Source organism: Gasterosteus aculeatus, chromosome 21, assembly GCF_964276395.1.
Source record: "Gasterosteus aculeatus chromosome 21, fGasAcu3.hap1.1, whole genome shotgun sequence".
NCBI lineage: Eukaryota > Metazoa > Chordata > Actinopteri > Perciformes > Gasterosteidae > Gasterosteus > Gasterosteus aculeatus.
The window spans coordinates 421936-437960 of NC_135708.1; the positions used below are offsets into that span (position 1 = coordinate 421936).

Consider the following 16025-nt stretch of genomic DNA (forward strand, 5'->3'; position numbering starts at 1 on the left):
CTAGAGCCGCCTCTCTCTCCTCTGTCCTCGTCCTTCTGGACCTCTCTGCTGCATTTGACACGGTCAACCACCAGATCCTTATTTCCTTCCTTCAGGAACTTGGTGTCTCAGGCTCTGCTCTCTCCCTTCTCTCGTCCTACCTCGACGGGCCACACCTACCTGGGGTCGTCGTGGCGCAGGGGTTAGAGAAGGTGTGCTGGGAAGCACAAGGTTGGTGGTTCCAGTCCAGGCTTCCCCATGCTCTATGTCGAAGTGTCCCTGAGCAAGACACCTAACCCCTAATTGCTCCCTGGGCAAAAATGTGAAAAGCCATGGGATTAAAGTGTCGTGTAAGTCGCTTTGGATAAAAGCGTCTGCTAAAATGACCTGTAATGTAATGTAACCTGGCGAGGTGTCGGAACCTTGTCCTCTTACTACGGGAGTTCCTCAGGGTTCCATCCTGGGTCTCCTCCTTCTTGCTCTATACCAGCTCGCATGGCTCAGCTATGCCGATGACACCCAACTAATTCTCTCCTTCCCTCACTCGTCTGACTGACATCTCTCAGTGGATGTCCGCCCACCATCTGAAAATCAACCCCGACAAGACTGAACTACTTCTATTTCCGGGAAAAGATTCTCCGACCCAGGACCTGACGGTCAACTTTGGCAACTCCGCGCTAACACCCACTTTGACTGCTAAGAACCTCAGCGTGACACAACAAATAATTGGAGTAATCAAGTCTAGAAGTAACAAATGCAGAGACAGGAAGTTCCAAATTATGGATATAATTTGCAGGTGGATCAATTCCATCCAGAGAAACTATTTCACTAAACAATTGATTTGGGAGGTGCTCTGGGCCTATCAAGATAACCTCTGTTTAGTCTGAGTTTAACATCAGGAAGCTTCAGGTCATCCAGCTTTTTGTGTCCTTAAGACATTCTTGAAGTTTGGCGAGCAGGTTGGTTTTGTCTGGCTTTATTGATAGTCCTTTGTCTGACGCAATTAATAAATTGTCATTTTCACCAGAGCTGTGGCTGTGCTGCGATGCGCTCCCGACTCTATAGAGAGGACGATAGTTAGCCAACACCTCTGGAAGAAGTTTAATTACAGCTACCTTGATCATCCACTAAAATGACCTCATCTGTTTTAAAGACACAACTTGATAAGAACTATGAAAATTCAGAATACGGACCTGGGGCCATTTGCAGTGTATTATTTTCCAAAAGCATGGCGGTGAGAATTCAAACACTCACGAGAGCTACTGCAACAAGCTGCCACTCACACGTCTAACAGATATGGAGGAATTGTTCCTGAAGTGAACTTTATTTCGTCCATTGTTACTGTAACACACCCAAGGAAGCAAACGACTTTATGGGGTTGACCTTTGTCTTTGTTCGTATAAAAAGTCACCAAGTTGTTTCAACATTTTGAACAGCCCGAGTAAGAACAATTCACCAGCTGTAAACATACAACATCGTTTGCGCCTCGCCCCCCCACACCGGGACAGGAAACCCTCCATGAAAAAGAGGTTTTGATATCTGCTTTGATTCTTGTATGTAAGGGTCCATACAATGAACAATGGTGTGACTTTATGGCTTCTTCTGGTCTCCTTTTTACACATGGTATAGGTGGATCATTCAATAGCGTAGCACTTGTCATTGTGATTAAAACACACTGGCACGGATGATTGAACCAGATATCATCAAATAAAATAATCTTATGCGCTCAAACGGGTCACATGGAAAACACAAAATGCATGAAGTTCGTATGTTGAGCTTCTAAATAGCGTTCATGAGGTTCATGTGTTGGACATGTGTTCCTCTTTAGTGTGCGTGTGCATGTGGGGGAGTGATGCTCCTCCTCCGAGCTTCATAACCGAGTGTCGCTGCTGCCTCCGGTCAGTGAGGCGCTGCTGAGCCCGAGGTAAGAACACGCTTCCATTCTGCACCCGGCACGGCTGCTCCCGTTTCTTTCTTTCACTTTACTTTTCTCTTCAACTCTCATTCATTTTTATTTACTTCCAACCATCTTTGTAAACCTGCACGTTTAGTATTTGGTCCTGTTCATGTTTCATGCTTGCTTGTATGTGGAGACGTCTAATAACCCTGTTACAGCGTCACATGTGTGTGTGTGTAATACTTGGACATGTACAAAGCAATAAGAGGTGTAGATGGAGGTGATGGAGTACTGCTGTTTGAGGGCTGCGATCAAAGCTTGTGTCTGAAAGAGACACACACCCCCCACGCACACATGGGCCTGAAGTGCTTTCTCCTTTGTTGGTGTCATGAGGTCCACTAATGAATAATGGATGCTGTGTGTTATGTGATCTGGGCCTCAGAGATGACGACAGGCTGTGTGAGGCCGACCCTGGAGCCTGAACATGGACCGATGACACAGGAAGGCAAACGCTGTAAGCACAGTACGTCTCTTTCACATGATAATCAAATGTTTACATCGGATCTCCATCAGTTTACTGTAAAGATCCTGTAGTTGTACACAATGTGTCAGAAAACAGCTGGCTCTGCTAATTGTATTTTAAAACTTTGATGTGATTTATGATGTAGAGAGAGAATGTAGAATAGGAGATGATAACAAGAACTGTGCCAGTGGGCCTCCAGCAAAGTGCCTGTGACAGAGCCAGTGATGAGGTGGCGTGACAGGAAATCAGCTACGCTCATCAACGGCCTCACATGGGACACGTCTCCAATCAGGAGTTCAGCAGCGCTGGTTGTCGGGTCAAACGCCCCCACACTGTCAATGAGAAGTGGACGTAGTCATCGGGGGACACCCATTGGTTTGGGGAGCTGCCGTTTGGCGGTTTGCCCGAAGCCATCTTGTGTTAAGCGTCTTAATTTGGATCGATGTAGAAAGAGTGAAGGGAGCTTCTCTTGAAGTGCATTCAGTGCACGTTGACCCTCCCTGATGCCGTTATGCTTGTACCCAGGTATCGTATCTCCCACTATTTTTAATGTCAATCTGTTCTGCCGACATCAGGGTGTTTTTTGAGAAAGCGGGACGATGGCGTTCGTCATATTTACTGGTCGGGCCCCGTTCTCACAGAACTGCTCCGGCTGTCCTTGTAGTCGGGTCCTTTTCTCTCTCCACAGATTTGAATGCTGTTTGGAGTCTATGTAAATGAGCTATGAACACAATTATTAGACAAAGTGTGTATTTATTGTGTAAAAACCTGAACCCTGCACAGGAGCACATACATGTTAAAGATCAGAAAAGGTTCAAAAGTCAGAGTAGGAAATCAAACAGCATCAGCTGCTCCAAACGGTTTCAACCAAATGCAAGTGCAATGTTCATGGTGTGTTTTTGTCTTCGATGGAGACGCGTGTGGTAGGTGGAAATGTAACTGTGTGGCTGTGTGACAGATGAGGCGGGCCTGATGGACAGGAAGTCTGAGATGCAGGACGATAAAGGGGACAAGGAGTGCAAAGAGAAGCAGGCGGACCAGAAGAAACCTCGCAGGAAAGACACGCCCATCCTCCACTGTCCTCCACATATACCAGGTCAGCACACACACACACAAACTTCATGGAGGTGTTCTGAAACGATGGCCTTGAAGTCCAATGTATAAATGTTCATGCAAAGGATGTGCATCAAAGAAGGCGTATGAAACCCTCCACTCGTGGAAGAAGAGGCTTGTGGTTTGAGAGCTTTTAAACCACTCGGACAAACACTTGTAAGTTACAGTTGAGGAATGTTTTCATGCACTTTGGGTAATCAGTTTCATTTTTCATCTCGGTGGATGATTTGCTCGTGGTTGACCTGTTGACCTTAAACACGGTGGCTCTTCACCTTGTAGCCAGAACTAAGAAAATAAAGCTGCTGATGTAGGAGGTAGTGGTTTGTAGGTTTTTATGCTGTAGTCAGATATCAGCTCCCCAAACAAACAGCACGTACAGTCTGACCTGCTTCTTGGTTTGAAGGTGACCAGCTGCGTTTCCCTCTCCAGGAGTGACGCTGCTGAAAGCACAGAAGCAGATGGTCCACGTAGAGGACGAGGAGAAAGACGTGAAGGAATAAAACTTTTATTTCCCTTTTATTCTGTCAATGAATTGTCACGGTTTGAGTTCATGTGCAGTTTTATTTTGTAGTTTCTTGTCTCCCTGGGTAACGTCACTTCCTGCCTTGTCCTGGCTGTCCCCCGTGATTGACTGTCGTGTCATGATTGTTTCCAGCTGTTTCCAATCACCTGCACCTCCCTAGTGTATCTAGGTCATGTGTGTCTGTTGTCACTGGTCGCGTCATTGTTAGTTGTTCGTTAGCTCATGTCCATGTCACAGTTGTTGTGGTTTCTCGACTACGTTTTACCTTCTTGGAATTTTTGAGTTTTGGAATTTTTGACTATTAAAGTCTGGAAAACTCTGCGTCTGAGTCCTACCTTCCCCAACGTACCGTCCAGACAGAATGACGCGACCAGAAGAGGAGGCCATCTCGTCGTCGTCCGGCGGCGGATCACACTGGGAGCGGGTGATGGACCTCGCGGTCCGGCTCTAGGCCACCTACGCTCTCCACGCTCGGCCTCAGCGCACGACGTCCAGCGCTGGGCCGCAGCAGCTTCCCAACACGGCCTCCCGACCCAAGCCCATGACCCCCCCCCCAGCCGACGCCCCGATCCAGGCCCACGACTCTGGTACCGACCCCCGATCCAATCCCACGACTCCCGTACCGGCCCCCCGATTCAATCCCACGACTCCTGTACCGGCTCCCAGATTCAATCCCACGACTCCCGTTCCGGCCCCACGACTCCAGGCCCCGATTCAGCAGTCAGCATTCACCAGTACCGGCCCCTCCACTAAAGCCCCCTCCCACCTGTCCCGTGGTCCCCTCCCCCCCATGGCAGGGGTTGGACCGGCGTCCCAGTGCCCAGCCCCCGTGTCCTGCAGCCGGTGACTCCGGCGGTTTCCTGCGGCGCGCAGCCGGCGACTCCGGAGGCTTTATGTGCCGCGCAGTCGGCAACGACTCCGGCTTCCCTCGCTGCGCAGCCGGCAACGGCATCGTTGCGGCTTCCCGTTCCAGTGTCCTGCAGTCGGCGCCCGGGAGCCAGACTCCTAACCGTCCTCCGGGCCGACCCCCGGAGCCCCCCGGGCAGTCTTACGGCCGCTGGGCCGCCCGCCAGGGTTCTCTGGTGTCCCTCCCGCCCCTTGTCTGTTCCTTGCCAGGTTAGGGCCATCTGGAATTTGGCCCTTGAGGGGGGAGTTCGGTCACGGTTTGGGTTCATGTCCGGTTTTATTTTGTAGTTTCTTGCCTCTTGTCTCCCTAGGTCACGTCACTTCCTGCCTCGTCCTGTCGCCAGTGATTGTCTGTCGCGTCATGATTGTTTCCAGCAATTTCCAATTACCTACCCCTCCCTAGTATTAACGCCATGTGTGTCTGTTGTCACGTCATTGTTAATTGTGCGGAAGCCCATGTCCACGTCATAGTTCCTGTCTCCTGTTCCTCAACTAAGTTTTGCCTTTCTGGAAATTTGAGTTTGGATTTTTTGACTATTAAAGTCCCTTTTTGTTTCTGGAAAACTGCGTCTGAGTCCTACCTTTACCTCCTCGCACCTTCCTGACATGAATGTTGTTTTATCTTAGCTTCCTGGACACTAACAGCCACACGGTGCCTCGTGCTCTGTATTAAAAGTGTTTTGAGAAAACCTCTGTTATGATTTGACAGTATAAGGTCTCGGGTCTTGAGACATGGAGACTGGAGGGACGAACCACCACCGTCTGGTTTGTCACACAGGTTTTGGTTTCCTCACAGATGGAGGGGGTGTGCTCCTGTCATTGAACACAGAGGCCAGGTAATAGTACCAAGTAGAGAGAAAGCTGCAATTTCTACATGATAGGAGTCGTCAACATTCGTACTTGTTCCAATCACGTTATTAAAATACTATGAACAATTACCAAACAATGTATTACTCAGCTGCTCACTATTGTTCATAAAATCTTTCTTTGTCTTATTCTATTTCTTCTGTTTTTGGCACTTAATCTATTCAGCTCATTATAGAGAGACTCCTCCTACCTCTTCTACTTTTTAAAATATTCAGCAATATATGGTATTACATTTTTCTTTCCATTGTTTCCGGTTGAAAAAGTCTCAGTCAACACCGGTATCATCAAGTAAAAGCAAGTAAAAGTGTTGGTGATCCACCTTGGATGTGGACGTTCATCTTCTCCACCAGATGAACTGGACATCAATGCACAACATCTTAGAACACAACGTGTGAAAGGGTTACAGGTATTGTAACTCTGAGACAGATATCCAATCTAAGCAGGGTCAAAACCGGGATATCAGTCCAACGGGCAAACAAATCCAGAGGGGCAGGGAGGGAATCCGTAAACGAGGATACACTGTAAAATGTAATTGTTGACCTTACCTAAAAAATGAGTGCCCTTAACTCATTTTTGCTTAATTTGTTGACCATACTGAAGGAAACTTAGTAAAGTACACTTTCTGCCGCGGAAAGTTATGATACTTGTGATTTCAAGTAACGTTTACTTAACCCGGAGATACTCGGCTCTAATACGCATGCGCACTTGACCACCGGAGACGTGATTTCCTTTGAGGCGGCTGCTGGAAGCCGGAAGAAAGCGCTGCTCGGTCCAGAAGGTAAGTTTCAGCTAACGTTTGGAGACCCCGACACGTTACATGATCAAATGTTACCGTTTACTGGCACCGTTCTACCTAGCAAACTTACTCGTCCATTTGACATATTATTCACCTGTTAGTTAACGTTAGTTTTTTTGGGGTTAACTTAATCTCTTCGATTTTGAAAGTTAACGTTAGCAGTTAACATTTAAGCTAACGTTAGCTTTCAGTGTGAAACCTTCTAGAATAAATGTAACGTTAAACATAACTGTACGTTAGTAACGTTAACTTGCACTGCACTTATACCACATCGCGTTTCACTTAGCACTATTGCATCTGATGTTAATGTTAGTTAACCGAAACATGTATTAACTTATTTAACATCCAACAGGACGGTAGCGGTTATTAACGTAATAACGGTTAAACAACGTGGACGCCTAACACGCGTGCACGGTTATTAAGTACCGCACCGCATAGCGGGAGTCACGGTAGTCATTGCGTAAAGACAAATGTAACGTTAGAAAAACTCTCCATTTTAATACTTCTTGAATGAACCTTTTAAGCTCTCCATCTTCTTCCAGACAATTTGTCAAAGGGCAGCATTATCCAAATTTATGATTTCAAAAACTTTAGTTGGTTGCACAACATATGCATAGAAATGCTCATCAAAGCATTGAACTTCAAGCACTGTAATGAGAAAAATTAACTTCCAAATGAGTTTATTTATGTCAATCGTGCTGAACATTTTGGATAGGAGTACATTTTGGTGTGAGCTAATTAACAGACTTCGGGCCACTAAGTCGTAGATGTACTCGAAGAACGAGAACACTGAGCTGAGCGGCAGTGGCGAATTTAAGAAATTTGGGGCCCAAGGCAAAGGCAGGCATGGGGCCCTCTGAAATGAGAAGGCAACGCACAAAGCAGCAGATTAATTATACATACATACAGTGCATCCGGAAAGTATTCACAGCGCTTGACTTTTTCCAAATTTTGTTATGTTACAGCCTTATTCCAAAATAGATTAAATTTATTATTTTCCTCAACATTCTACACAAAACAACCCATAATGACAAAGTGAAAACTGTTTTTGGCAAATCTGTTAAAAATAAAGAATGAAAACATAACATGTACATAAAGTATTCGCAGCCTTTGTTTAATACTTTGTTGAAAGCACCTTTTGCAGCAATTACAGCCTCAAGTCTTCTTGAGACCTATTTCTGGGCAGTTTCTCCCATTCTTCTTTGCAGAACCTCTCAAGTTCCATCAGGTTGGATGGGGAGCGTCGGTGCACAGCCATTTTCAGATCTCTCCAGATCAGATCAGATGTTCAATCGGGTTCAAGTCAGGGCTCTGGCTGGGCCGCTCAAGGACATTCACAGAGTTGTGCCGAAGCCACTCCTTTGTTATCTTGGCTGTGTGCTTCGGGTCGTTGTCCTGTTGGAAGATGAACCGTCGCCCCAGTCTGAGGTCCAGAGCGCTTTGGAGCATGTTTTCATCGAGGATGTCTCTGTACATGGCTGCATTCATCTTTCCCTCAATCCTGACTAGTCTCCCAGTTCCTCCCGCTGAAAAACATCTCCACAGCATAATGCTGCCACCACCATGCTTCACTGTAGGGATGGTATTGGCCAGGTGATGAGCAGTACCTGGTTTCCTCCAGACATGACGCTTGGCATTCAGGCCAAAGAGTTCAATCTTTGTTTCATCAGACCAGAGAATTTGGTTTCTCAAGGTTTGAGAGTCCTTCAGGCGGGCTGTCATGTGCTTTTTACTGAGGAGTGGCTTCCGTCTGGCCTCTCTACCAAACAGGCCTGATTTGTGGAGTGCTGCAGAGATGGTTGTCCTTCTGGAAGGTTCTCCTCTCTTCATAGAACAAGGCTGGAGCTCTGTCAGAGTGACCATCGGGTTCCCGGTCACCTCCCTGACTAAGGCCCTTCTCCCCCGATCGCTCAGTCTGGCTGGGCGGGCGACTCTAGGAAGAGTCCTGGTGGTTCCAAACTTCTTCCATTTCTGGATGATGGAGGCCACTGTGCTCATTGGGACTTTCAATGCTGCAGAAATCTTTCTGTACCCTTTGCCAGATCGGTGCCTCGACACAATTCTGTCTCTGAGGTCTACAGATAATCCCTTGGACTTGATGGCTTGGTTTATGCTCTGATATGTCAGCTGTGATACCTTATACAGACAGGTGTGTGCCTTTCTCAATCACGTCCAATCAACTGAATTTAGCACAGGTGGACTCCAATCAAGTTGTAGAAACATCTCAAGGATGATCAGTGGAAACAGGAAGCACCTGAGCTAAATCTTGAGTGTCATGGCAAAGGCTGTGAATGTACATGTTGCGTTTTAGTTCTTTATTTTTAACAGATTTGCAAAAGTTTGCAAAAAACAGTTTTCACTTTGTCATTATGGGTTGTTGTGTGTACAATGTTGAGGAAAATAATGAATTTATTCCATTTTGGAATAAGGCTGTTACATAACAAAATGTGGAAAAAGTGAAGCGCTGTGAATACTTTCCGGATGCACTGTATACATTTTAACAAAATACACATATATTATATTTACCAGTAGGCTCTCTGATAGAATACTGGATCACATACATCAAATTAATTTTTCTTTGGCCAAAGACACTACGACGGGAGAGACAGGGATTCGAACCGCCAAACCATTGATTATTGGACGACCCGCTCCACTTCCTGAGCCACTGCTGCCCACTGATTTCACTAGATAAGTTGTAATTTGATGACTGTATGTGAGAGATGACTTACCTTTACACAGCTCAGTAGAAGCTGTCCTCTATGTGGTGACATGAGAAGACAACACACAATACGGGTCAACTATACAGATACATTTGAAACATAATACACATGTATCATGTGTTTTACCTGTTGTCCCTCTCTTCTTGCCCATTTTTCACATCATCTCTCTCCCGTTTTCTTTGTATTTTCTCCTTTTTGTCCTTATATTCTTATTTTGTGAGCCTTGGCCTCAGCAAATCTTGCAATGAGGAGATCCATATCCACTACCTTCCTGACTTCTTGCTCAATGGAGACAGCGAGTGCAGACTGCCTCTCCTGTGACGTTGTTGATCTTAAATATGTTTTAGTCAGCTTCTCTCACCTGAGGCCACAAGTCTCAGTGCTATACTTATATTTGGATACAAGTCTAAGATATTCTCCTTATAAATAAAATCAAGCATCTCAGGTGGTGTTGAGATCGTTGGGGGAAGGATCTAGTTGCTCCCTTTACGTTTCAGGTCCTCTGCATCAACACCATCAAATCTCTGCTCCAGTCTGTGGCAGCATTCATCCAGCTTCCCTTCCTTCTCATGACGTCGGTGGAGTAAAGATATCCATACAGCTCGTAGAAGGTTTCCATGTGTGAAAATCTCTCCTTTAAAGTAATAAGAGCTGTATCAATAAGAGGAAAGTAGATCTCTTCTGCAGTTGACTGAGTTTGCTCTTTGCCTTCAAACTGTCGGGTTGTTCTTCTCTGACGCACCTCTGGCCAGATCAACTTACATAAGTTCTGCATTAAGAACATAGACTAACACATTCAGGACTAAATAAATAAAAAGCCCCTCGAGGCTCCAACAACTCTGATCTGCTCCATTGAGACACTTTCACGTCTGATATTTATATTTACTGTGAATTAGTTTCCTCTGCTGCTCCGTCACACACAGCGTTTCTATTTGAAATGAGAAGCAAACAAAAGCGTGATAGTTAAACACCCGACAGTCAAGAAGCGTATTCAAATGTTTCAGAGCAGCTGACGTCATCGAGGCAGCTGCTGTCCCATGAAATGAGCGTCCTCTGTTGTCCCCGTGAGTCAGGACCCCCGAGTCTGTTCTCCCCAGAACGCAAGTCCGTCCTCTGCGTCCCATCGTTGAGAAAGGGCCCCACGTTGGGAGGTTAATACGAGCAGCGTGGAGATCAGGACCTTCAGCTGCTTCCACGTGTCGTCCAGTCAACAGGGGACACGAGGACAGAGGTCCCTCATGATGCAGCTGTGGACAGTCTTCTCGTATGTTTCTGTTGCTGCTTATTACCCGTCCATGACCAGCCGTTCTCCTGAAGCTTCCCCTGGACCGAGGCGCTAATGGAACCACTGAGCTCCACCACCGGGGCTCCCTGAAGACCTTTACTGGTGCTCTGAGTTCTCTCCGTTCTTCCTGCTGCAGGAACGTCTCCGCGCCCCTCAGCTGCTGTTCATACAGCTGTCAATCATGTTGAATGACACGTGAATGAAGGCGGCACGATGCAGCGCGCTGAGGCCATGCAGAGAAGCTCAAGTAGCGGTGAGCCTTGTAGTGACGTCATTGTCTTAACTCAGGTAGAGACGTGATGTCACCTGTCAATCACAGGTCAGTGGAGCCACGATAATGAAGTAACTGTTGTTCTTTGGTGACTAAAGAGCCTCTTCTTGTTCACAACAACGGGTTCAGTCATCGAGCAGCAGCACATGTGGGATTAGTTCACTTCCTGCTTGTAGTTCACTGAGAACGTCAGCGCCTCTGAACACGATGGACTAACATCTGGAGGGACAACGTCCCCTTGCTGGACATCAGCACGAGTTCCCTCGTTGTCCTCTTACAGGACGTTGTCCCACACACGTCTCTGGTTTAGTTCAGTGTGTTGTGTTCTAGTGTCTTTTAAACACTTAAAACGCACTTATGTGACGTCACAGAACTAACCGGTGGCTCTGTGGGCCACAGCGCCCCCACGTGGGCAAACCAAGCAGCTGCTTATAAGCGCTCAGCCTGACGGTGACGTGTGCTGCAGAACTCTGTTCAGAAAGGGTTGAATTAAACAAACGCTGCTGCCTAACCGGCCCAAACATCACCACTAACATCAAGTAGAAGAGCCTTTGTGAACCACGCGGAGCTCATCTGTTATTCGGCAACACGGAATCACCTGAAGAACCAACGTGTCTGATAACAATCCCACTCTGAGCCCTTTGGACATGTTGTCTCATCAGGAGACCGTAGCGGTTTATCGGCTCTCACGTTGAACTAACTTACATCCGGAAGACGTTTACAGCAACACGAGCCTTCGGAGTCTTTTCGCTTCCGTTTCTGTGTGTTTCTCCTCCATATTCCGGTGAACGGAGCTGCTAAAACGAGATGTTTCTACAAGGAGGTCTGGTGGAGAGGACAGAGACTCTCATTATGAAGGGATGAGGACAGACACGTTTATTATTCAGAGGACAAACGTAATTGTAATATTACTATAATATCATGATTAATGACATGTGTATGGATGCTGGAAGAGATATTGGATCCCTGCTGTACGCGGAGAGAGGAGGTCATCATATCACGACTCAGTCACACAGGTCTGAACTCAACTCTGTTCGTAATGGCAACGAAACTGAAGATGTGGAGCACGTCGTTACGAAGGGTCAAAAATACAATAACGAAAGAAACCGATTGGATGCTCAAATTGTCCACCGGGGACGGAAGTGGAGTGTGGAGGGAGTCGTGTCAGTGGAGCAGGGTGGGCCCGACTGCTTTAGACCCCTGATGCGTCTCATAGAAGAGACGGGACCAGGTCGTAGGATCCAGGTAACAGCGGCAGGCTGAGCAATAAACCCTGAACCTGCACACTCCGGTCCAGCAGGTGGCGCGATGCACCTGGTCACGTGACGCTGGTTGCGACCCGCCAGAACAAACCGGAAGACGACGAAGAAGAAGAAGAAGAAGAAGACGTGAGGGAGACGCGTAGAAAGTCACCAGAGCTTCACCTTAACGTCTTAAAGTGTCACATCGTGTGAGTATGTCCCGTGACACACAGCGTGTGTTTACTGTGTGTTTGTGTGTTAACGGGCCGTCAACCTTTGCAAAGTTCCTTTACCGTTTAGACGAAAAATACGGAAATAAAACGAAAATACGGAAATAACACCGTTTTTTTGTTTTTTCGCTTTAAACCAAAAGAGTAAATGTCCCTTTCTGTCCAAATCCAAACACGAAAAACGACCGATCTGTTTTTCTGTAAATCCCTTTTTGTTTGTTCCTTTTAAAACGAAACCGAAGCGCAGCCGCTAAACCGGAAGTGCGCACATTTTAACAGTAAAACGCAATAGAACGTTTGTACGATAGAAATCCGTCTGTGACGCAACAATATCTATAATATAGCAGAGTAACATTAGAAGAATGAATATGAAACGTCATCGTGTGTTAACAACAGCAGTTGACTACACGCAGACACATTTACATTCATCCATGTACACAGATACTCATTCATCTGTGCGCTGTTTGATGCAATATAGTTATTAATATAGTAACAACACATTTATTACTGTAGGTAATGACACAGTTTGTGGTGGCAGACTCGTTGCTGTTGGCTCTGATATTTATTTCCAGTATTGTTGTGTTGCTTCAGTGCTCAGAGACACTTTAAGGAGAGTAAACGTGTTCACATCTCCACCACTAGGGGGCAGAATACGACTATTTAAAGCAGTGGTTCTCAGCTGGTCTGGTGGCTCCGGGACCCTCCATCACCCCTCAATGACAACCGACCCAAATCGAGGGACATCCTTCACTTCTCAGATGTATTTAATGAAAATATGGTGCAGTTTGAACCTGAGAGCGTGTGGAGACAGAACACGTATGACCACACAAAAACAAGTTTAATGAGAAAACAGCCAGCTGGTAGCGACGCTAGAGAGGGAACTATTCCCTTTACACTAAATGAGCTAAAACCCCAAAGTGCATCTTAAGGACACGAGGTATTACAACATACAACAATTAAGAATCTTCAGCCATTTCAAACAAAAAAGACTCAAATGACTTTAACAGATACGACAAACACTGTGTCTTGAGGAGCTTTTGCACAAATGCAAAATAAATTAAATAAAAAGTTTATTCAAAAGGATTCGGATGTAGAAAATGAACGTTTCTTGTGATTACCTCATCAGGAGGTAAATCCTGAAAAACTTTGTGCTTTACATAAAATTAAGCAGCACTCACTTCAACCTGAGGTGAAAAGTGACTTGAGTCTGGAGGAATTTCTACTGGGAGAACTGGGCATGTTTTTTGCTCTTGGCAAGAGTCTCCAAGTTTGGAGTTCTAGTGGACAAGGCCAGTCTGAGGTCAAGCTCGATGTCCAGTCTCTTCCTGTGTTTAGTCTCCAGCTGAACCAGAGCTGAGACGCACTCACAGAGACAGGCAGTGCTGAAGGGTAGCAGCACTTTGACTGCTCGAGTGGCGAGGGAAGGACACTCGCTGATCACGCTGCTGCACCACAACTGGGAGGGGCTCACCTCCGCCTACGGTCACATGACCGCTCCATCAGCTGACTCTCCGTTGCTTGGCAACGTGACACTTTCTATGTGGATTCCAAGCGGGTCACGTATCCAGTGGTCGTCCCTCTGTTTCTGGGGAAAGTATTCGTTAAACGGCTCCAGAAGTTTATTCAGATGCGCCGTGATTGTTTCTCCAGTACGTTCTTGTCTGCCGCGTCCAGCTGCTGACCCTCATGACAGGCATTGGGGAACACGTCGAGTCGGCTTCTGGAAGCATGACTTGCCCACACAGAGATCTTTTTTCTGGAAGCATTGATTTTGTCCTGCTGTTGATGAATGTTGTTCCCCTTCCGCTGCAGAGACAGATTTAATCCGTTTAAAGGGCTCCACAGGTCTCTTTGTGAGAAGAGCGCTTACTTTCCAAATGCCGCTTCAGTTTGGACGGCTTCATGCTTCTTGTGCCAGAACCTCGCTGCACAAAACACGCTGAGGTTTTTGCCCTGTTTTGTCCTCAATATAAGAAAACCCACATCTAACGTAGTCGGTGTCGTACTTCCGTTTCGCCATGTTTAATTAGAAAACTAAGTAGGAGGTTTAATTATCCCAAAAACCCAAAGTCTCCCCAATTTTCTTTTTAATTATAATTTTTATTTTCCAGGCAAAGGGGAAAACGCCAATTCCCAGGCCATTAAAAAGGGGTCCGCGACCCACCAGTTGAGAACCACTGATTCAAACCACAGATTGAATCATATTGAACGGTTGTTGTTTATGGGACAGATGCATTGAATGCTTGTGTTTCCTTCATTTGATATTCATGCTTAGTTGTAAACATCATGTATGTTGATGTCGTGGAGGAGTGAACACGTGTTGTTCATGGATCAATAAATAAGAATAGAGACGTTTCTTTGTTTGTCACACTTCCATCCTAAATCAAGCTGTAGACCAAAGAGCTCAAAGGTCCAAGATGAGAAGATATAATGTTGGTCTAAAGAAAATGACTCGTGTGACTTTACGGCCTTCAGACATTTGGACTCTAGAACATTTGACACATTTTCCCAAATGTCACGAGACGAGAGCAGAAAAGAGAAGGATTGGTTCTCTGTCCTTCTTTGCTGCCATGTGACCTGTGACCTCAGAGGGACCTCTGGAGCTGTGGGCGGATGCACAGCGTACTTTTGATTAGTTTCCTCTCATCAGCTGTCAAAGGTCCATTGATCCTGAGAACACTGTGGTGGCCTTAATAGAGGCTTCAATGATCCAATCCCCTTCCAGGTAGTGAGTGCTTGTGCTTCTATGAAAGCAGAATCATTCCCCTCCTTTAGCTTCGAGGTAACAAAGTCAAATCCACCTCTATGAGTTTCATATGGCAAATGTTTTACAGCTACAAATACTTGTAGAGCACCACGAGTGTCTCCACACTAGCTGAGCGTAACATCCTCTTTCCCTCAACATGTTCGGTTCCTCCACAGAGCAGTTGGGTCTGACACCCCCTGCTCCTCAACACCTGCAGAACTTCTTTAGCTTTCAAGTCCATGAAGGATTAAACAGCCACAAACCTGCCAAGAGGAGGAAGTCCACCCAAACTGACAAGCAGGACCAGGAGACAATGAATGAGGGGAAGATGGACGGAGCCAAATAGAGGACAAGAGGACAATGAGCCTAAACATGCAGCCTGGGCTACAATGGAATAGTTCACATCAAAGCATTCGTGTTGTAAAACGCCCAAAGCCCAAACCTCAACCACACCGATTGGTTCTTAAATGAGATGAACAGTCAAACGTTTGGACACGTTTACTCATTCGATTCAATGAGAAAGTGTCCAAACCTTTGGACTGAATTGGGCTACAAAAACATCAGTAATAACCGAGATCCATTTATATTCACTAGCTAACGTTTCTTCATATGCTACCCTGCTATACGCTGGATCACTGAGGCATTTATACCCTACAAACCTTCCATTCCAGGACTTTTACTGTGAAAATGTGCACTTCTGGTTTAGCTGCTGCGCTTCCATTTGGCTTCATAGGAAAAACCCAAATTGGTGGTTTGTCAATAACGTGTGAGCTCTGCCAGCAGGTTGGTGTGAAGGTGTGAAGGTGTGGACTCTGCTATGAATCAGGCTGAGGACCCAGAGGACCGAGTCCCTCCCTCTGAAGCCCCTCTGTGTGGGGAACATGACAGCCAGACCAAAGCTCAGAGGTGAGAGGACCATCTCCAACTG

The 16025-nt window shown here is 46.2% G+C and overlaps 2 protein-coding genes across 9 annotated transcripts in view; both read left to right on the forward strand.

The window, feature by feature from the left end:
* The first annotated feature begins 1845 nt into the window (after positions 1-1845).
* Positions 1846-5505, forward strand: ppp1r17 (protein phosphatase 1 regulatory subunit 17). 2 transcript variants are annotated; one of them, XM_040166659.2, is made up of 4 exons: positions 1846-1903; positions 2319-2399; positions 3358-3495; positions 3942-5505. In XM_040166659.2, the coding sequence occupies exons 2-4, from the start codon at positions 2321-2323 to the stop codon at positions 4010-4012; spliced, it is 288 nt and encodes a 95-aa protein (XP_040022593.2). In that variant the 5' UTR covers positions 1846-1903; positions 2319-2320; the 3' UTR covers positions 4013-5505. The 2 variants fall into 2 exon arrangements, with proteins under 2 accessions (XP_040022593.2, XP_040022594.2); XM_040166660.2 differs by having other exon boundaries at positions 1858-1903; positions 2319-2390.
* Positions 5506-11815: 6310 nt separating this feature from the next.
* LOC144390244 (protein NLRC3-like) overlaps positions 11816-16025 on the forward strand; it is a 111842-nt gene continuing 107632 nt past the window's right edge. For 3 of the 7 annotated variants that reach the window (XM_078096697.1, XM_078096700.1, XM_078096701.1), the window contains exons 1-2: positions 11818-12330; positions 15881-16003. In XM_078096697.1, the coding sequence (XP_077952823.1) occupies positions 15915-16003 (89 nt within the window). In that variant the 5' untranslated portion in view covers positions 11818-12330; positions 15881-15914. The other 4 variants (XR_013454318.1, XM_078096699.1, XR_013454319.1 and 1 more) reach the window with 3 other exon arrangements.

Bases quoted from the DNA above. Each gene is read 5' to 3' on its own strand.
- ppp1r17 (XM_040166659.2), top strand. From the start codon at position 2,321: ATGACGACAGGCTGTGTGAGGCCGACCCTGGAGCCTGAACATGGACCG. The intron at 2,400-3,357 runs GTACGTCTCTTT...GCTGTGTGACAG, and splicing joins AGGCAAACGCTGTAAGCACA to ATGAGGCGGGCCTGATGGAC. The intron at 3,496-3,941 runs GTCAGCACACAC...TTCCCTCTCCAG, and splicing joins CTGTCCTCCACATATACCAG to GAGTGACGCTGCTGAAAGCA.